This window comes from Capricornis sumatraensis, chromosome 13 (assembly GCF_032405125.1).
Source record: "Capricornis sumatraensis isolate serow.1 chromosome 13, serow.2, whole genome shotgun sequence".
In the NCBI taxonomy this organism is placed as follows: Eukaryota; Metazoa; Chordata; class Mammalia; order Artiodactyla; family Bovidae; genus Capricornis; species Capricornis sumatraensis.
In genome coordinates, this window is record NC_091081.1 from 7,033,244 (window position 1) to 7,056,535 (window position 23,292).

The window sequence follows — 23,292 nt, forward strand, 5'->3', positions numbered from 1 at the left end:
CATCAAAAAATTTAAAATAGAACTATTATATGATACAGCAATTCCATTTCTGGGAATATATCTCAAGGAAATTAAAATACTAACTCAAAAAGATATCTGCATTCTCATGTTTATAGCAGCATATATTTATAATATCCAAGACATGAAAATAACCTCAGTGTCCAATGATGTCCATTATTCATCAATGGATAAAGAAGTTGTGAGAGGTGTGTATGTGTGTGTATGTAATAATCCTCAAAAAAAGAAACTCATAGAGAAAAGAGGTCAGCTTTGTGGTTACTGGTGGTGGAGGTGGAGTTGGCGGGGGGTGGTGAGGAGAACTGGATTAAAGTAGTCAAAAGGTACAAACTTCTAGTTAAAAAGTACCAGGCATTTGATGTATATATAGGATGAGGACTAAAGGCAACACTGCTGTAGAATATATATGAAAGCTGTTTAACAGAGCAACCAAAGAGTTCTCATTACCAAAAAAAAAAAAATTCTTTTTTTGCTTTTTCTTTTCACTGTATCTATATGAGGTGATGGAGATTTAAACTTGTTGCAGGAATATCTTCGCCATATTTATGTCAAATCTTTATGCTGTACACATTAAACTTACACATATGTTAAACTGTACCCCAATAAAACCAGAAAACCAGAAAAGAAAAATGAGGCAGATTTAATATATGTGTATGTGAGTATACACACATATATATATTGTGCATATATCCACAAGGATATGTAAAGAGCACCAAAATACATTTTCAGTGAAAAAAACATGAAGCAATGTATATGGTACACCCTCACTTGTAGTTAGAGAGTAAAAAAATAAACACATATATAACCATGTGCATGTAGAGATGATTTCTTAACAGAGATTACTTCTTGGGAAGAGGGTTACAAAGGATAGCATAGAAGGGATACTGGTGTTTCATTACATACCTCTCTGTATTATTTGAACTTTCAGGCCTTTTTAGTGCTTCTATTATTTTTTCAGTAGAAAGTTATGATTTTAAATATCAACTTGAAATTCGTATAATAATTGTTCTATCTAAATGGGCAGTTTTTAAGAACACTACAAAATGTACTCTCTGCAATGGTTTAAACTTTGCCTTTCAATCACAGATCTTATAATTTCATTGTAAATCTTTGTCTACCAAAAATGATTAAAAAAAGAAACTTGTAAATAACAAAATCTAGCCAATTTCTTAAATTATTCTGCAATAAAAAATTAACAGGATCTCAATAAATATTTATTTTACAATCAGTTCCTTTTTTCAACATTAGAAATCTTTCATTTCTGCAACATTCAGTAACAGACATAAGGATAATGTTTTAAATAAATATGGTTTACCATACTAAAACCTTTTGACACACGAAAAGTTTAAAAATATGATTTAGACTCATCAGCTTTCAGACCTGAGAGTGGCCTCAGAATCATTTCATTTAATTCCACAAATGAAGCAACCGAAGTCTGAGCATTAAGAGGACTCAGAGTAACAGAGCAGGGGAAGAATCGAGCTGAACTCCTGGTTTGACTTCTATTACTCTGTCTTAGTTAACTTCATTTTTTCATTAAGACACAAAGCAGGTAGGTGACGCAAACATGCCTTCTGGATTTGAGTTTTGGCGGTGGCGGGCGGGGGGGGGGGGGGGGGGAATGGGGAAGTAAAAGAGCAGAAAAACATTTAGAGCAGAGACCTAGCCTCTAGAATAAGGTATGGCAGGGAAAGATTCAGAAAAAGGAATCTACCTGGCCAACACTGCACAGCTCAGTTCTCATTCTGAATAAACTAGGAAGGGTAGAGAAGACAAGGCTGAATCAATTCTTTCTTCTGAAACTGATTTCCAGTGGAGGACGATATTATTATTTTATCAACAAGAAACAAATACCTACTTGAAGGCAGCTTTCAGGTGAAAGGAATCTGAATGCCAGTTTCTCATAAGAAAAAATAACAAAAGAGAAAGAAGTCTATTCAAACTTTCTTTGAGAGCGCTATAATATTCAGGCTACTCAAATCATTTCCCCAAATCTTTAGAAATTTTTTAAAAGGGAGAGAAAGCAAACTTAATAGTTTCATTATTTTTTCTGACAAGGTTATTCACTCTGTGCCAATTTAATGTTAAAACAGAGCTGGATTTAATGTATTAAAAATGTGTGCCCTACAATTTACTGGAGTACTTGTAATAATTATGTACATGCTATTACACTTATGATCTTTTCTTAAAGCTTAGTAGATAATTTCCCATGTAGTGATTCAGGATACTTACAATAGCTAGCAACACTTCGGTATCTGCTTTACGACAGAGTTGATTGTGGCTCTGACTCATCTCTACCACATCCTTAGATCATGAAAGCAACCTCCACTGTAAGTCTTTCTTACAAGGGATGGGAGAGAACTGGTGTCTTCGGCCCCTACTGGAGGCCAGTTCCAGGCCCAGTGAACAATGGTGCAGTTAGTTGGGCAGTCATTAATAGAAACTGCAAACTGGGGAAACTGCTAATGAAGCTGATAACAATGAACCACTGATATTCAGTCAGTGATTCTCAAAGAGTGGGTCAGGGACCCTAAAGATCTGAGACACTTTCAGGAGTCTGCAAGGTCAGAACTACTTTATGATACAATATTGCTTGCTATTTTCACTCACCATCATGAATGTACGGTGGAGTTTTCAAAAGGCTATATAACAGGTAAAATTACATAACGAATGAAACGTCAACACTTATTGCTTAATGCAACAAATGAACATTTTCCAAATGAGTAATGTATGGTAATACAAAATCATTCATGGATAAAACATTCATTCAAAGGAGAAGATCAAGGGATTTTAATGTGATAGAGTATGAAAAGTTCTCTGATATGATTTTAGATTCCACATTGCAACAAACCTTTGAGACCACCACTTACCAAGTTTTAATATAGTATCAAAGAATATCCAGTTAATCTGAAAAGCTTTTAAATATTCTTCTATTTTCTAACTCCTATAGACATCTGTGTGAGGCTGAATTTTCTTGTACTTATCAACCACAACAACATATCGAAGCAGACTGAATGTGGAAGCAGCTATGAGGACCCAGCTGTCCTCTATTAAGCCTAACACTGAAGAAATTTGTGAACATATAAAATGATGCCACTCTTGACCCAATTTATTTTGGTTTAGAGAATAGATGTTTTTCATTCAAAGATTTTATGATACCATGTAGTAAGTTTTTATTAATTTTAAATAAATTAAGAAATATTTTTAAATGTTCTCAATTTTAATTTCTAATATGGTAAATATCAATAGATATACCCACATAAACAAAACTCCTGTGGTACTGGGGGGTGTGCAATAATTTTTAAGAGTATAAAAGGGTCTTAAAAACAAAAACTTTGAGAATTGCTACATTATATAACTATTAATATTTTATGAATGTTAGCACCTTAACAGGTTTTTTTGCAGCTTTTTACAGTTTGTTGCAGTTTTATTTAAATATTAATTATATGTATATAACTATTAATATGAAAATAAATATATTTAAATGGGGCTGATACTTTGACAGGACTCTATTCAACAATCTTTCTGAAGTAAAAGCCAAAATGAAGGTATAAAGCCAACTGTAAATAAAGAAAGAAACATGCAGCCTGATTTAGCTGTCTGCCCTTTTGGACAGAGTTCAAATTTAACCAATTTTAGATTTAACAAATTTAACCCTGTCAAGCAGCTCTTTATCCCAAGCATACATATGGCCTAGGACCCAGCAGACCACATCACACAAGGCTGGCAAGAAGCAACTGCCATGGGTGACTGTCCCGACTCATACATTTTTTGTTTCTGTCTAAGCATCTATCTACTTCTAAGCCACTGTACTCTTAAGTTACTTAAGACTATGCGTTCTATACTTAGACTATGCATTCTGTCACTTTCACCAACAAAATAAACCTGTAAACAACCTATAGAGGGTGCAGAGATAAGTTTTTCACAGCTGAACTATTTAGAGGTAACCTTGAAGAATGCTTTCTTTTTCCTCCCCTAAAAAGAAAATAAAACTCAAGGGGAATAAGAATTGTGCCTTAAAATCCCTTCTGGGATGAGGCAGTCTACAAACAAACAAACAAATCTGCCTGTCACAAATTCCAGTTTAAGGACTCTTAAAATGCTGTGTGTTAGTAGCTCAGTTATTTCTGATTCTTTGAGACTCCATGGACTGTGTAGCCTGCCAGGCTCCTCTGTCCTTGGAACTCTCCAGGCAAGAATACTGGAGTGGGTTGTCATTTCCTGCCAGAGGCTCTTCCCGACGCAGGGATTGAACCCAGATTTCCTGCACTGAAGGTAATCTGCTTTACCATCTGAGCTACTAGGCTACACCAAACAAAAACAAAAAACACCAGTCATCCTTAGTAGAGAATAGCACAAAACCTAAAGTCAGCACTACAAGGATTTTACTGCAATTTCAAGGGACACTCAGGACTTCGATTTTGGTTCATTTGCAAAATGAAACACCACAATAGTTCTTAGACTCCTCCCTTACCCTTACAGTCAGTGGTACTGAGGTGGGAAGAAAAAAGATTAAGTGAAATTTGAAAAACTGAATGAGGCATGAAACAAAAAAACGAACAACTACCTGGTAAAGAATCCGCCTGCAGTGCAGGAGAGCCCAGTTCAATTCCTGGGTTGGGAAGATCCCCTGGAGAAGGGAAAGGCTACCCACTCCAGTATTCTGGCCTAGAGAATTCCAACTGTATAGACCATGAGATCGCAAAGAGTTGGACACGACTGAGCAACTTTCACTTTAAAAACAAAGCATAAGATGAGCGGAATCACTCTACCATTATCACATCTATAAGGTTTACGACGTAGTCTATAATGGAAAGAATGTAGTGTCAGCAGAGGAAAAGACATATACATCAGAAGAAGAGACCAAAGAATCCAGAAATAGACCCACAGAAATATGCCCAACTGATTTTGGACAAAAGTGCCAAATTCAGTGAAGGAAGAATAGCCTTTTCAACAAACGGTACTAGAACAACTGGGCACTACATTGGCAGGGGAAAAAAAAAAGAAATGCATTTCAACCTAAACCTCACAACTTAAATAAAAACCAACTCAACATGAATCATGAACTTTAAAGTAAAACATAAAACTGTAAAGCTTTTGGATAAAATACAGTAGAAAATCTTTAGGTCTACAGGCAAAGGGTGACAGGGATAGGCAAAGAATTCTTAGACCTGACACCAAAAAGCACAATCCATAAAAGAAAAATCTGACAAATTTGACCACATCAAATTTGAAAAACTCTCTGAAAGACTCTGTAAGAGGATGAAAAGACAAGCTACACAGTGAGAAAATATCTGCAAACCATGTATCTGACAAAGAACCTGTATCTATTATATATAAAGAACTATCAAAAATCAACAGTAAAAGAACAAACAATTTGAAATATAGGCAAAAAACAAACAAATGAACAGGATCTACTAATGGCAATAAGCATTTAAAAAGATGTTCAACATCATAAGCCATTAGGAATAATATTAAGTTAACACTAAGAGATATCGCTACATACCTATAGGGATGGCTAGAATTTTAAAAAGCGGTTAACACCAAATGCTGACAAGGATGTGGAGAAAGTGAATCACTTATACATTGCTGGTAAAAATGTAAAATGGTACTACGACTTTACAAAAGAAAATGGCAGTTTCTTACAAAACCAAATGTGCTTATCAAACAATTCATCAAGTGAACTTTCATTCATATAACCCAGAGAAATGAAAACTAATGTTCACACAAAAACCTGTTCATGAATGGCCATAGACCCAAGGACTGTAGCCTACAAGGCTCCTCTGTCCATGGACTTCTCCAGGCAAGAATACTGGATTGGGTTGCCATTCCCATCTCAAGGAGATGTCTTGAGACATCTCAGGTCTCCTGAATTGCACAGATTCTTTACTGTCTGAGCCACCAAAGAAGCCAGTAGCTTCATTAGTTAATAACTAAAACTGGAAACAACCCAAATGTCCTTCAACAGGATATACCATAACACTCTTGATATCCATGTCATGGAATACTACTTGGGAATAAAAAAGGAACAAACTATTGATACATGCAACAACTCTGATGGAGCTCAAGGGAAAATGAAATCTGCCAACCTGGAAAGGTTAAATACTAGAAGATTCTGTTTATATTACATTCTTAGAATAACAAAATTATAGAAATGGTGAACAGATCAGTGGACGCCACAGGTCAGAGTGCTAGGGAAAGCAGGAAGGTCACTATTCCTATAAAAGTTGGAAACACACGGGAGCCTGTGATGAACTGTTCTAGATCTTGACCACAGTGATGGGCATGTGAATATGCACGTGATGAAACTGCACAGAACTAAATACACACACACATACACACTCAAACACAAATGAGCCCATGTAACACTGGTTAAGTCTGAGTAAGATGGATGAGCTGTATCACTGTATCACTCCCAATTTCCTGATTATAATATTATATTTGTCTATGTGCTTCCCTGGTGGTTCAACAAGTAAAGAATCCACCTGCAATGCAGAAGACCCAGGTTCAGTCCCCAGGTTAGGCAGATTCCTTGGAGAAGGAAATGACAATCGATTCCAATATTCTTGTCTGCGATAATCTCATGGACAGAGAAGCCTGGTGCACTACGGTCCACGGAGCTGCAAAAGTGACTAAACAACAACATATTGTAGTCTGCTTATGCTCTATGTTACCCCTGGGGAAAATGGATGGAGGGTATATGGGATCTATTTTTTTTTAACTTCATGTAAATCTACAATTAACACCATTTTTTTTTAAATTTCTTATTCCAGTAAGAAAAACCTAAATATTGAGAACACTATACAGTAAGTATTTCAAAGACCTGAAGCTTCCCTGAGGGCTCAGCAGGTAAAGAATTTGCCTGCAAGGCAGGAGACACAGGAGATGCAGGTTCAATCCCTTGGTCAGGAAGATCCCCTGGAGGAGGAAATGGCAACCCACTCCAGCATTCCTGCCTGGAGAATCCCATGGATGGAAGACCTTGGAGGGCTACAGAGCACGGGGTCACAAAGAGTCGGACGTGACTGAGTGACTAATACTTTCACTTTCACAGACTTATCACAGATGACTGATTTCCATGCACTCAAGTGGGTAGCCACATAATTCAACTCCATCTACAACACAGAATCCACAGATTTGTTCAAGTTTTCCTTTCTTCCTTCTCTTTCTTTCCTCCTCTATCATTCCTACAATCCCCTTCATAACAGGCTATGAGAGAGAACTGCAGTATACGTGTGTGGGGTGTGTGTGTACATGTGTGTGCACTACAATTCCATCTTCTCTCTAGTTTTACAGAAATACACACAGAGGTGTGGGTTGTTTTTAATCATACTTAATAATCAACCTTCTGTGCTCTTGGTTCCTAATTTTAAAACCCATATGGTCACATTTTGTACTTCCCTTTAAAAGTAAACGTCAGCTATTCATGACAATAGATGCTTCTATCCCCTACCCTCACCCCACTACATAGGTAGGTAAATGGTCCTACAAAAAAAGTTTTCATATGTTTGCTCTGCAGTTTGACTTGATCACTGGTAGAATCTATGCAATAAGATATCTTCTGTATAACTGAAGCAAAAGTTAATGATTGCTAATTTTGGAGAATAAGCTAAGTTCTTTTTCTGGCCACTGATATATACTCTATTTAATAAGCCACTCTCTTTGGGCAGGGCATTGGTATATAGAGTCTGGTATATTATATAGACTAAGAAGTGCTATTTATATAGCAGGTACTAAGAACATCTAATTAATACATTGCAGAAAAGCTATTTTATAGTTCTGACTTTCCCTTGTTCAAAGAATTTTTACAGCAAACATTATTCTCATACTTTTCCCCAACCTTTGCTTTCTAAACAGATTATATATATATATATATATATGGTAGCATCTAATATATGTTCTCCATATAACAGTCATGGGCTAGTACTCTTTTTCTTTAATTTCAAGAAAAAAAATTTTTTGTAAGATCTGCTGTATTCTCAGACTATTAACTCAGCATCATTCCACCCACTTTTCACATCAAGTCTTATTTGAGGGAGTAGAAGCACACCCTGCCCCAAAATATATCTTTCACAAATGTTCAAAGAAATAAAAACAGAAATTATTCATGTGGCATTTCTTACACAATGGCCCCAAATGTCAGTTTTATATACTATAGCTCTTATAGTATCATTTTCAATTTTAAAGAAACAATCACATAATCAAACAGTGTATTTCCCCCAAATAGCTAAGATTTTGGGAACTAAACATCTATTATCTTGTGGCCCATTAATGTATACAGTCTTTCACATCTTGCTCTTAAAGATAAAATCTTAAATTTTTCCTAATCTCTTACTCAGAAAGATACTTAAAAAAAAAATCAGATTTCATTTTCAAGCAAATGCTGAACTGCAATAAGCAGTCTTAAAAGTGCACATCAAATGCCCAATAAAAAACAACACAAAACAGCACAATTAGAAACTGTGGGAATTTTACCTTAATTCTTCTCTCTGTGTCATCTAATTTTAACTCTGCAGAAGCGAGTTTCTTTGCTAAATCAACTCGTTCAGGTAGGTGTTTAGCTTCAGAGATCTTTTTCAGTTTCTGTAAGGAAATTTTTGTCCTAAGTAGTTCGCCTTCTGTCTCTTTCACTCTTTTTTCAGATACTCGTTCTTTCTCTTGAGATTTTCTTAAGCGGTCTTTGAGTGCTGTAATCTCATTGTTATGACGAGCAATAAGTTGTGAGATTTCGTTTTCTGTATCTTCATACTTATTTAGGGCTTTCTCCTGCCTGTACTGAAGCCTTTTCAAAGCCTTATTTTCTTTTAGCAGCTCGGCGAACTTGACCTGGAGTTCAGTTACTTCGTTCTGCAATTCATTGATTTTTAGCTGTCTTGCACAAAAAAAGAACCTGTTTTGTAACACGATCAGGATCTTTTTGAAGTGGCTGCCTATTGAGGCTCTGGGAGCGAAATCCTGCTCGGACTCCCTTTCTGTTTGGTGGACCCTTAGGGCTTGGTTTCCTAAGGGCTGAAAAAGAAACAGTCATAACATAAAGTGAAAGCTGTATCAGATGTAGAATTATTGACTCATCCTAACACAAATGACTCCATAACATTCTTTAGTCATTTTGTTTCCTTTAAGGAAACATTTTTTTTTTTAATGATTTTACAATACTTAAATATTTGGTTTTACTTAGTGCTTTTAATATATTGTTTTTATTAAGAAAGATTTGAAATCTTTTAAGACAGTTCAAGAAACATATTCTGATCCAGCAAAACAATATCCCATGGTTTACAAGGAATTATTTTACACTGTTTGAAAAGATGGCAACATCAGGCTCCAGCATTTTTACCTTTGCAGATAAGATGGTCACTGTCAGCATTAGCACAGTGCCTAATAAATACAAAATGTCATGATAATCAAGTCATCTGTGCCAAGATATTTGGGATCATAATTTGAAATGTGGAAATGTATGGTTTTTTAAAATTAACTAGAAACCTTTCTTTCAGGAAAGATGACAACATGACAGAGATTTGGGACTTGGAGTTAGTACTTCACTGGTCCTTGTGCAATTCAACTTAAACCCTTCCAGGTCTATTTTCCCTTTTGTTGTGAGGATTAACTGAAGTATGCGTATAAGACAGAAAATTTCCAAAAATATTCTCTGTCAGTGTTAAGAACTTAATCCCACGTATCAGTGAATGAAAATGGAAAACACTTTAGCAGTACAGATGTGATTCTAAATGCTTTCTCAGAGGCTTTCTTTTGTGTGATGTTCAAATCAAAAACATCTGGCATAATTTAAGAACAAGATAAATGACTCCAGCCTAAAAAAATAAAAGCACACAAAATCTTTAAAGGGTACATATCACAACATTTCACAAAAATTTTGAATATTATTTACTCAAAGTTCATTAAACCTTGGCCTCAATATATAGAGCACCTGCCCTTCAAAAGAGGCATCTGGAAGTTTGCCATAGTTTAAAACAGCAAACTTTAATCTCCAAGGTTACTGCATTTTTTCTAGAAGGAAATGCATTCCAGAGGGGAAAAAGTGAAGAAAAACTAGAAAATCCAATCTTTCCCTACCTACTTCAGGAGCCATGGATTTTACTATGTAAACAGGTAAAGAAAAACATGTTCACAATTTAACATTACAAAGTTTCATTTAAAGAGACAGAAATTTTGTAGAGGGTATATTAAATGTGTACTGGTTTGGGATGCCAGCTCTATACATGCCTAAATATTTGAAAAGAAGTAGTAATAAAAAGAAATGAAGGAAAGCCTATTAGTAACTTTGAAACTATGCTATCCAATATAGTAGTCACCAGCCACATGTGGCGGAGAAGGCAATGGCACCCCACTCCAATACTCTTGCCTGAAAAATCCCATGGGTGGAGGAGCCTAGTGGGATCCTCAGCGGGGTCGCTAAGAGTTGGACACAACTGAGCGACTTCACTTCCACTTTTCACTTTCATGCATTAGAGAAGGAAATGGCAACCCACTCCAGTGTTCTTGCCTGGAGAATCCCAGGGACGGGGGAGCCTCACGGGCTGCCGTCTATGGGGTCGCACAGAGTTGGACACAACTGAAGTGACTTAGCAGCAGCAGCAGCCACATGTGGCTACTGAAAACTGAAATGTGGGTGATCCATATTGAGTCCATAACTGAAATACACACGAGGTTTCAAACACCTAATTCAAAGAAAAAAAAAGGAATGCAGAATATTCCACACACTATGATTTATACTAACTATATTTAGAAATGATAATATTTTGGATATTCTGGGTTAAATAAAAATTATTAAAACTAAGTCCACCTTTCTACCTGTTTTTCTTTTTAAATGTGGCAATAAAAAATTATATTTGTGGCTTGCACTTGTGATTTGCATAATACTTCCATTGGAGAAACTGCTCCAATTTTAAATTGGAGCATCTATCATTTCAATTTTCTTTCTTTCCCAACATACTGAGTGAACAGAGTTTTAGTGTCTATATGCTATTATAGAGTATGCATTCAGCTCTTGGAATGACAGAAACTTTATACATAAAAATGGTTGTACATAAGAATAAATGTTAATCATCCCAAATCTCTGATTTTTATGTATAAAATTATATTGCTCAGCAAAAAAGATTTCATGCACATGGAAACTTAATTTGAGAAGTGAAAGCCTAGATATTATACGAATCAGGTTATAAATTCTCCACTAATATTTTATTCTATGATATAGCCAGACAAAAAGGGCTTCTGCCACCAACATTTGACATCCTAAAAATCTGAACATTGTTTTCTACTATATTCTATTAACCAGAACTCAAAAAATATCTCTCACCTTTCATCTATCTCTTTCATTTTCAAAACAATCAAGATGAAATACAGGGCTAGTAACACTCAGAAGAAAGATGACTGACTGTTGTACATATCATTCTTCATCTCCCCCTTGTTAAGTTACCACCAAAAAGAGGGCAGACAAATACTGTTTTCCTTCCATCAGGTGTTAAAATTACAGTATGACTCATTAAAAAAACATGTAACAAAGATAAACTATGCATCTACCAAAAACTTGGTATGTTTATATTACTGATAAAATGAGAAACAGAATATGTACATAATATGTAATATATAAATATGTATAACCTAAATTATTATTAAATTGTATTATAGATGTAACTTCTGATAGAGCACAAATTTTATTTCTGAAATAATAAGCTGAAAATGTAAAAGGGAGAACGAAGACTATGTTACCAAATGTGAAATTCTGCAAATTCAAGTGTTCAAGATGCTTTTTTAAATCACATTTGGTTTTTCTTTAGGTTAGTCTGAAGTGAAGTCGCTCAGTCGTGTCCGACTCTGCGACCTCATGAACTGTAGCCGAGGCTCCTCTGTCCATGGAATTTTCCAGGCAAGAATACTGTAGTAGGTTGCCATGCCCTTCTCCAGGGGATCTTCCAGACCCAGGGATCGAACCTGGGTCTCCTGCCTTGTAAGCAGATGCTTTTACCGTCTGAGCCACCAGGAAAGCTCAGTTTAGTCTACAACACTGATAATTGCCAACTTAAGCCAAAAGAAATCAGTGTTTAAGGACGTTATCCGGTTGGCCCTGTTGGCTTGCACTAAAGTGCACAGACTTTAATTCAAAAGACAATGCAAAGCAGAAGACAGTATAAGTCAGGTTGAAATTTTTCTGGGCGATACTCAAACTGTTTCTCACAGCTTTTTCTCAATTATCTTCTTAAATAAAACTGCTTCTAGGTAAGGAGTGAAAAATTAAAGTGTTTCTACCAATAATTCCCAAGGTATGTGAATGATTTCTTGGGAATAAAGTCATTTTCTAAGATTCAACCCTAAGGTCTATTTATTCTTAATTATGCAGCGAAAGTTTAGTATCAGATCATGCTCTCAACCACAAAATCAAAACAAGAAAATGACACTGGGATAGATTTGGAGGAAGAGACTATGAAACCTGCAGCACTGTACTTGTAGCAAAAACAAACAAAAACATACCAGCAAAAACCATATAGAAAAAAAAAAAAAACTTGTTAAAGTTTTTTAAAGTTGTTAAAAGTGTCAACGTCCCTGGGAAGCCTGATCGAGGATTCACGAAAAGGTTGCTTTCAAAAGAAACACACATTCTTTGCAGATTTTAAAAAGGCAAATGTTACTTTTCAAAATAAAAATTTATAAAGGCAAATGTAATCAAACCCCTGCTTCGAACTTTTCAATAGCTAACTATTTCCCCCACAGAAACAGCCACTATCTTAACACAAGATTCTAGGCATTTCATTACTTCACCCTATTCTCCTTTTCAGCTCACATACTACTTCCCGCCTTGCAATCTTACCACTCGAAGCTACTAATGTGATGGCTGTATTGTATCTATTAACCGATACCATAAAACCTCATTTTACTGATGCTGGGAAAGACTGAAGGCAAAAGGAGAAGGGAGTGGCAGAAGATGAGATGATTACACAGCATCACCAACGCAATGGACATGAATCTAAGCAAACACTGGGAGATAGTGAAGGACAGAGAAGCCTGGCGTGCTGTGGTCTATGGGTTTGCAAAGAGTCAGACACGACTCATCGAGTGAATAACAACAAATAAAACCTCATTTCCCTTAGCTTACCTATGATGTACTAGTGGTCCTTACATATTTTATTACTAGCTATATACAGATTTTCTTGACTAGGGATTTATTAAGATGAAGAAGAGATTTCCAGAACATTATGCAGTCAAATATGTATTAATACCTAGCTCCAGACTAATAACATTCTAACAACAAAAATTATTTCTAAAGATTTATGCTGTTCCATTATAACACCATTTAATAGAAAACAGACTGGTGGTCCCAAATTCCATTTCTAAGCTGAGTTTGAACTTTTTCAGTAAGTAGAAGTAATTTTACCCAATCTATAAAAATGCCCCTTAACCACTTTACATCCATGCTTTTCACAACTTTCTGAAAATAAAGAAAGGTACAAATGTTTTGTGATTTTTTTTTTTTTTTTGCCTTTACAAACCCCAAGACAATCATTTATTCAGAAACAGGTGAAAACAAAAATGAGAAACCTCAGTTAGAGTTCATTGTTCTGGATACAGTATGGCTGTGAATGTAACAAAGGATAGTACACTGTAAACAACATTTATAAAAATATATCCTATTCTCATTCAGACAGGTTTCCTTAAGCAGTCAGAATGAATATTCTAGGTCTACTGGAGTCTTTTAAAGGATGCTTACCGTGATGATGCACTTGGCCATCTGAAGTTTGTTTTTTAGGATATTTTCCCTTAATACTTGCAGGGGGGGAGGGATGCACCAGCGACAACCGGCCAGAAGACTGTGGAGTAATTCCAGAATCAGATGAAGAGTAAGACGAACAGTTTCTGCTTGTCTTACCTTCCCAATCAGTGGCTGGACTTCTTTCTCTTTCCCCCATGGCTTTGCAAAATAAGTCTCTATTCACATAATTTCACAGATTCTTCTCAGAAAAATCCACAACAAGCCTGAAGAGCGATTTTTGAGTCTTCAGATCCTGGGGATGATATTCAGGTCTGGGCAATCTGTTTTCTCTCTGTATCTTTAGTTCACAATAGCAACCAGAAGATAGGCTTTTTTCCTCTACAATTAAGGAAGAGGGAGGGAAACTCATCATATCTCATGAAATAGATTTCAAGAGTTAATTACAATGAAAGATACCAAAAGCAAAACAACATATTGCTTAGAATTTTAAAAATAGGCCATAATTTAATTCATCTATATTTTCATACATAGTTCTCTACAGTATTTGGAGAAAAGATAGACTGTGAGAGACTAGAGAGGGAACATCTAAAGTACCTGACATACACTTGCTTCTGAATAAATGTTAACTGAATCTGACTCCCTTGAATCTTAAGATTTACAACAAACACAAATGCTAGGTGAATAATAAAGTCACCAGTTTTTGGTTTTGGTGGTGGGGGTGGGGGGAAAGGTGGTAAGGAACAAGCCTGCTAACAAAAATAAGAAAAATACCTAAGACTGACTGCATAAAAATGTAAAACTAAACCATGAGAAAAATAAATCAAATTAAGGCACTTGAAGAAAAATATTTACAACATGACAGAAAAATCATGACCATCCTTAACAATCAATAAATACCTCATATCACGCCACAAGAAAGATAGGAGGTCAAAAGATAAATGGGCAAATACATGTTAAGACCCACAGCAGGCAACAAAAATAGGCACAAAAAACATTCAACTTCACGCATCATTTTTAAATCTAACAAATTTCCAAAGATTCCTCAAAATAACAATGCTTCCAAAATGACTATCAAGACAAGACTGGGGAAAAAAAAGCTGGCAAAACAGGTTAAAACTTTAATTATGCTTTTAACCTTTGATCCAATAATTCTACTCCTGGATACCAAGAAAATTACCCTAAAAACAGGAGGAAAGTTATGCACAAATGTTGACTGTGGCACAATTAAAAAGAAAAAAAGAAAAAATGTCTAACCACTGCAAAATAAGAAATTAAGAAAAGTATTGAAAAAATCAATACAGCATAATATTATGCAGATGTCAAAAATGTTTACAAAAAGTTTAACAAGGAAGATGCTTATACTATTATGGTAGAGGAAAAATTCAAAGTGTTGTATACAATATGATCTCCACTACAGAGTCACTGAAAAATGCTGAGTATTCTTTTTAACCGAACTCAGGAACTGGGGAAAAAAAAAAAAAAAAAACACCTGCAAAAACCAAGGTATACACGTACACAAAAATGATTTGTCTGGGCAACACGGATTTTAGATAAGTTTATCTGTTTAACAGAGTTTAATTTTCTAGCAAAATGAAACCAGATTACTTTTATAATCAGAACAACTCTTCTTAATATTTAGAAGAAACAAAGTCCATTGAGGAAATTAGTATTAAAAGAATACTGGGCCTGGTAATAAGTGAGAGAGACATCCTCAAGGTAGCATTACTGCCGTTCACCGCAGCACTGGGCGGTGGGAAAGGACTACATCCGTCCAAATGACCATCAACAGGGAACTGGCTACCCACACTGAACACCTCCACACAGCGAAGTACTGTGCCACCAAGCTCTTAAGGCAATGAGGACTACTTCTGCATAATCTCTGCAGTCTACAGTGATCGCCAAGAAACACTAAGGAAGAGGGAGAAAGGCATGCGTAGTATGCTACCACTTATTGAAGGAGGGTTATAAATTCATATCTATAACTTGCACATTTTTAAAAAGTAGAGGAATAAACTATACACTTCATGAAAACACGATGGGTTCTCCAGGGCAGGAGTATCCAACGGAACTGTGAGCAAGAGTGGAAACGTTCTTAGAGAAGAGACTGGTGGTTGCCAAGGGGGAAAGAGCTGGGAGAAGAATGGAGTGGGAGGTTGGGGTTAGCAGATGTAAGCGTTTATATATAGAATGGATACTGCACAGCACAGAGAACTACATTCAGTATCCTGTGATAAACCGTAACGGAAAAGAAGGCATGTATTAAAAAAAAACAGAAAACCAAGGTACGTATATGTATAATGGAGTCACTCTGCTGTACAGCAGTAATTAGCACAGCACTGCAAATCAACCATACTTCAATTTTAGAATACAGAAATGTTTTAAAATCAGTTCAGTATGATAGCTAGCCGCATGCAGCTACTGAACACTGAAATGTGGTAGGTGTGAATGAGGAACGAATTTTTAATTATGTTGAACTTTAATTAACTGGTAAAAGCCAGATGCACTGGTGGTTAGCTGACTGGACGATACAGCTGCAGAGGAAGGTAAGAAGCTGAGCTGAGGGACAGGGATAGGAGTTAGATTTCTTTACCTTAACGTCTGTAGACTCAGTGCTGGAAATCATACTTATTGGAAATTAGGTTTTTAAAAAGCATTTCCTATGAATCAAAAGAAAATCTAACTGTAGGTGGCTCAGACAGTAAAGAATCCAACTGCAATACAGGAGACTCGCGTTCAATCCCTCGGTGGGTAAGATGCCCTGGAGAAGGAAATGGCAACCCACTTCAGGATTCTTGACTGGAGGATCCCATGGACAGAGGAGCCTGGCGGGCTACAGTCCATGGGGTCGCAAAGAGTCAGACCCAACAAAGCAACTTTCAATGAGCAACTAACACTTTCACTTTCATATATACGGTTGGTGGCAAAGCCACACAGATTAACCAGAACTAACAACTTTAAAGAACACAATCCCTAGGGAGATGATCCTGCTGACAAACGAGGTTCGGAATTTTTCTAAAAACAATTTTCAATAATCGCATTGCTGGTATTATTCTACAATCTAGAAATGTGGTCATACTAGAGAGCAAGAAAGCTCTGAAACACTCGTGATGGAGTGTCACAAGGGTTCAGGACAGTGCTCCAGGAAGCTCTGACCAGTCAACGATGGGACAATAGCATCTGCAACAAGAACTGTACCAGCAAAGGATTAAAACACATAGAACGTGTTTAAATTCATGAGGTCATATGTTATTTTAAAAAACTAATGAGTTACCTCTGAAAGATACTAAGGAACCAACTCATTCATCTGAAAATTGATACAGGAAGAGGAAAAAATCCAACATGTATCCTGTCTACACTGTTACAAGCTCTATCTTAGAACAACAAAATAGTAGATTAGAGGAAGTATTTCTTTACAGAATTATTCTAGCTAATAAATTAAAAAGGGGATTTTCGAATGACAGAATTAGAACATTGTCATTTTGTAGTTACTAACGCAATAATGAAACTAGATCATGCTCACTAATGGCTAACACCACAGAAAATAATCAGACACAGTGTGCCTCCAGAGGAGATGCAACTATTCCCCTGAGGTAACAGATTCCTTCTACAAGAAAAATAAAATCTGATTTTGATCAAACTTCTAAACTGAAATGACAATTTATAGAAAATTCAGGGGACAGAGGTACAAGGAAGCAATTAGCAAAATCTTCTCTGTGGCCAATTCTGTAGGACCAACTGGTTTCTTTAACATAAATTGCAAGCAGAAAAGGAAGAGATAGGGAAAGGTATCTATATATTTTAAAGGCCTCAAGAAAACAAACAACTGCCGTCTATGAGCCTTGTTTCAATCCTAATTCAAACAAATTATGCAAAAGAAAATTATAAAACTGAGGAAATTAAAACACTGACTAGATATTTAATGACATTAAGGAACTGCTATTGCTTTAGTAAGAGCACGATATTATGGTTATTTTTTTTAAAAGAGTCCTTATATTTCAAGGTAGATGTTGAGATATTTATAGATAAAATTAAATAATGCCTGGAGTTTACTTCAAAATAATCCATGGGGAAGGAGGTAAAAGTATATAGTAAATAAGACTGGCCATGAGTTAGTAAAACAATGTAAAAACTGTGGACACCTGCAGCTTCATTACTCTAATACCACTGCTTTTGTATTTGTTTGAAATTTCCCTTAGTAAAAAAAAGAATTTTTTAATAAATAAATAAATGGTTCAGGAAGGAAAGGTGAACTTATGAAAATCAATTGTATTTCCATGTACTAGTGACCAACAGTGGAAAATAAAGAGAGGAAAACAATGCTGTTTAAAAAAAAAAAAAGATTTTTAAAAAATCAAGCAAACTAACTTAGATTTTATTGCCTAGCAATCTCACTCTCTGTTACAATTAGCTATTTGAGCTGAAATCAGCAAAGGCAAGGACTAATATTACAAATATATAAATCAGTCTGAATCTTTCACTTTGCAAAGAAAATATTTCTTTTCATGAAAGAAAATATTTACACATGTAAAAAACTGTCCGAGGAAAAAGGATAATGAATTAAGGCAATTAAGTGGATCCATCACTTATCAGCTGTTGAAATCTCAATCTACATCTAAATCTCAATTTTCTCATCTGTAAAATGGAAATAATAATGGTATCTTCCTTAGAAAATTGCTGTGACAACTAAATGGAATAATTAACTATCCCACAGTAAGCACTTGCTAAATATCAATAATTATATTTATAATACAAACATACAAGATGTTCAGTAAATTCTGATTAACGTTCCCTGTCAAAGACTTTCAGTTTTAATTTTAATAGCATAATTAAAAGTTAACTATATGATACAGCTGAGGATTATTTCTGTTTATATGCATATAGCAGAAGTAGTTCCCTATGACCTATCCCCTCTAAGTCAGGAATCCACCTAACTCTTCTTGCAAAGGGTAAGAATCCACAAAAACATTACCTGTCATTCATCTCCTATGTACCAACACTAGCTCTCTCCCTACCCACCCCCTGCCCCCAATATATGCATCTTTGAAAAAAAAAAAAAAGGAAATATCCATTGCCCCATTATCCAAGTCTTATTCCCTGGGACAACCATTTTAATGGCCTATACTTTTTTGCTTTTACTATTTTTTTTTATTACTGAAGTACAGTTGATTCAAAATATTGTGTCAGTTTCAGTGTGTGTACGTGCACGCTAAGTCGCTTCAGTCGTGTCCGTCTCTTTGCGACCCTATGGACTGCAGCCCGCCAGGCTCCTCTGTCCATGGATTCTCCAGGCAAGAACCCTGGAGTGGGGTGCCATGCCCCCTCTAGGGGTTCCTTCCGACCCAGGGAACGAATCTGAGTCTCTTAAGTCTTCTGCACTGACAAGAGTTCTTTACCACTAGCTCTACCTGGCAAGTTTCAGGTGTACAACACAGTAATTATATATACACACATATATATACACACATATATATACACACATATATATTCAATTTCAGATTCTTTTCCCTTACAGGTCATTACAAAATATTGAGTATAGTTTCCTGTGCTTTATAGCAGTTCCTTTTGGTTAACTGTTTTATATATAGTAGTATGCTTATACTATTTCTTCAATTAGTAATTTTAGACTATGAAAGATAAGGATTTAACTCACATCTCATTTTTAAATGGCTGCAACATGCAACTACACGTTGGTTATGCAGTTTTTTCTTTAGAATTTCTGTCCTTTTTTCTTGAGAGGAAAAAAAATCCTTCTTACCATGTCACTGATATCTATCAGTTTCTTAGTCATTCTATCTGTAGCCTGAAATCTGTTATTCTTCTTAAAGACATTTTTTTCTTGGAGTAATTTCCTATTCTAATTTAAACTAATTACTTTCTACTTGCTGTACTGCTGTCATTCTGGAATTATTTTTATTGTACTTCTGTGTTAATCTACCTTTTCTAGTAGTTCATGTTATTTTTATTCATTTTCATTGTGTTTCACTGCTCCATATTCTCATGCAACTTCTTCTGGAAGGGTTATCTGAAGTGAAAGCTCTGAGTCTTTGTACGCCTGAGAATGTCTTTATTTTGCCTCATACTTGATTATTTTTCTAGGTTCCAAATTCTAAGTCATTCTCTCTCAGAACTTTGGAGACACCGCTCCACCGTCTTTAAAACCTCAGAGCCACTTATGGGATGTGACAGTCATTCTTTTATTCACCATATGTTTCTTGTGCTCTCATTATGCAATAGTAATGAAAAACAACAACAACAACAAAATCTCTGCCTTACGGAGCTTACACTCTAGTTATGTCCACTTGATTCTCATTCTTTATAGGTAATCTTTAAAGAAAACAAAACAAAACTCCTTAGTTGCCTTTAGGACCTTTCCTCTTGCTATATTGAAATGTCACAAAGATATACACATAGGTGTGAGGTTGTTTTTTTTTTTCATTCATTGTGTTGCCCTTTGCTTCCCTGTTCCTTATTGTGCTTAGGTTACATTTTTGATAGCTGACTTTCCCTTTACTCTTTTTTAAACTTCTATTGGTTAAATAACAGACTTTCTCTCTTTGTCTTTTTGTCCTATTTTCAAAGACATTTACTCAATTTATCTTCAAAACCATCCAGGATTTTTGAATTTGTGCAAAAATCTTATTTCCTAACAACTCTTTGTTTTGATTTTTTAAAACAATTATTCTATTCTTGCTTTAATGAGGCAATACTTTTTTTTCTTCCCCTGAGAACACTCTAACTAGACATTTTGTTTAAGATCTCTTCTGATGCAGAAATTACGTTTCACATAGCTACAGTTTTTCACTTTGTTTAGCCTAGGCTTTTTAAATACTGCTGATTTTATTTCTGTGAATTTTTGGTCACCCGTAGGAAAGAAGAATGAACAAAACTGCATGTGAGCATGGCCTCCTGACAAGCACATGTTGCTTCAGGATGAACAGCAGAGAATCAGCACTATATGGGGGACTTACTGAAAGTTAGCAAAGAGGAGGGATTATCTCCGAACACAAATGTCCGCCACGGCAACTCTACTTTTTAAGTGTTATCATTTCCAGAAGAAATTACGTCTGTATTTTTTAATGGGAAAGAGAGGAAGGGTTGAAGGGCAGAGAGAATCATACTGTTGATGTGCACAGGCTTGAGACACAACTATTCCATTCATAGTTTTTCAATTACTCTTTCTTCCCATTTTTAATTTTTCCTTTCTTTTTAAATCCTGAATCTGCAGGATACATCAGAATATTTCTTTCCCTCTTGAGTATCTTGTGACATAGTTCTCTCTGTTCTAATCTGTTCCATGCATCATTTCCCTTTCCTGTTTCAGAAATGTGTTGTATTAATAATCTCTCATCCACTGAGGGTACTCTATCATCTTTTCAATGTTACAGGTTTATTCTCTTTTATCCTTAATATGATTTTAATGTTGTCTCCAACTAGAAGAAAAATACATATGGTCAGATCTACATCTTTAACAGCAAATTTAACTCTTTGCTTTAAGTAAATGGCTACTTCTTTCTTTTAAATTTATTTTTAATTAGAGGATAATTGCTTTACAATGTTGTGTTGGTATCTGCCATACATCAACATGAATCAGCCACAGGATGAGTCATCTTTAGGCTAATTATTCCTAATAATAATTCTCAAACTTTTAAGAGAATTTGATACAAGCAATCACTCTTCCAAAGTTTATGAAACTACTATTCAATTCATACATCTATTCAATTCATACATCTATTCAATTCAGTCAACACAAATTACTAAATTACTAAGGGCTACAGATGCCATTTAAAGACAATGAGGAAATTAAGATGAGCAAAACACACTAGGAGTTCCTTTAAGGTAGGGTCTGGCTCTTCCATCAAAGATGGCCAATTAAGAAAAAATCACAATAAATTATTCTATGTATCCTTTATATATTCCCCAAAAATATTACATGTTAACTACATGAAAACATTTTTTAAAGTGATAAAGTCAGCCTCAGGTTATATATCCAGAGAAAACGATAATTTGAAAAGATACATGCACCCCAGTGTTCACTGTAGCACTATTTATAATAGCCCAGATGTGGAAGCAATCTAAACGTCCACTGACAGAACAACAGATAAAGAAGATAAGGTACACACATAGAATGGAGTATTACTCAGCCATTAAAAGAGTGAAGTAATGCCACCTGCAGTGGATGCCACGGATGGACCTAGAGATTTATCATATTAAGTGAAGAAAGCCAGACAGAGAAAAACAAGTACCATATGATGTCACTTACAAGTAGAATCTAAAAGAAAAATGATACAAATGAACTTATTTATGAAACAGAAACAGACTTACAGACTTCAAAAACAAATTTACGTTTACCAAAGGGGAAACACTGGGTAAGGGATAAATTAGGAGTTTGGGATTAACATATACACATTACTATATAAAAAATAGATAATCAGTGCTCGCTTTGGCAGCACATATACTAAAATTGGAACGATACAGAGAAGATTAGCATGGCCCCTGCGCAAGGATGACACGCAAATTCGTGAAGCGTTCCATATTTTTTAATTATTACAAAAAAAATAAATTAAAAAAAATAAAAAAAAATAGATAATCAACAAGGACCTAGTGTACAGTACAGGGAACTCTACTCTATAGTCTGAAAAAGAATAGATATATGTATATGTATAACTGAATCTCTTTACTGTACACCTGAAACTAACAGAACATTGTAAATTAACTATACTCCAATATAAAATTAAAAAAAAAAATAGTCCCTGGAACACTAGACAATATTTTTCTTGCCTCTGCCAAACTTCTGATTACTTAGCATCTATGCCAAAAGAAGGTAGGCTATTTTTAAAATATGTGTCCCATATTGTGTTACAATTCTTCATGACAACAAACAAGCCCTCCTTAGAATGTACTGCAATCCAAAGATCTAAGCATTCCTAGAGAATAGAAATTTAGACACTCGTGAAAATTTTCTTTTATAAAGTTAGGTCTTGGTCCTTGAAAAAACACAGTTGCCTGGCTAACACTACTGCCAGAAAAAAACAGTTCAAACAAGCAAACAGGAAAACAAAACAAGTTAAAGAACATACAAGAAGTATTAGACCAAAAAGATGAAAGGCAAGAAATGGATAGAGACATGATAATGCAACTATTAGAATAACAACTAATAACTTTGCTACAAAGTACAAGCAAATAAAAACCGGTGAATTACTACTAAACAAGACTGCGTAACAATTTAGCACTAGAAGGAACCCTGAGAAATCGGCCCTTTCTTTGCATAGATTAAGGACACTAAGACCCAGAAAAACAAAGTGATTTACCCAAGATGGCATTTTAACTAAGGTCACAGAGTTAAATTAGTAAAATCTGAAATGGACTGTAAGTTTTCTCTTAGTTGAGGGACCTATTCACTATTTCAATAGCAACAATCAGGTGAGAACTACCTTATCTTTAAAGGCGCTTCCATCTGCAACTACACGGTTCTGTGGCACTCTCCTACTAAAACTGAAGAAGCACTGCCGCTCCTTTTAAGAGCTAAACTCACCTGCCTTCTCTCCCACTCC

At 35.4% G+C, this 23,292-nt stretch overlaps 1 protein-coding gene and 1 non-coding gene across 2 annotated transcripts in view; one reads left to right on the forward strand and one right to left on the reverse strand.

Moving 5' to 3' along the window:
• The window catches only part of LCA5 (lebercilin LCA5), a 40,747-nt gene extending 26,810 nt beyond the window's left edge, over window positions 1-13,937 (reverse strand). Inside the window, 3 exon segments of the mRNA XM_068985509.1 lie at window positions 8,494-8,898; window positions 8,900-9,027; window positions 13,739-13,937. Coding sequence (XP_068841610.1) covers window positions 8,494-8,898; window positions 8,900-9,027; window positions 13,739-13,937 — 732 coding nt within the window.
• An 8,235-nt stretch (window positions 13,938-22,172) lies between these two features.
• Window positions 22,173-22,279, forward strand: LOC138090004 (U6 spliceosomal RNA). The gene has a single exon (XR_011145832.1). It is a non-coding gene; the product is annotated as a U6 spliceosomal RNA (small nuclear RNA).
• Window positions 22,280-23,292: the final 1,013 nt, after the last annotated feature.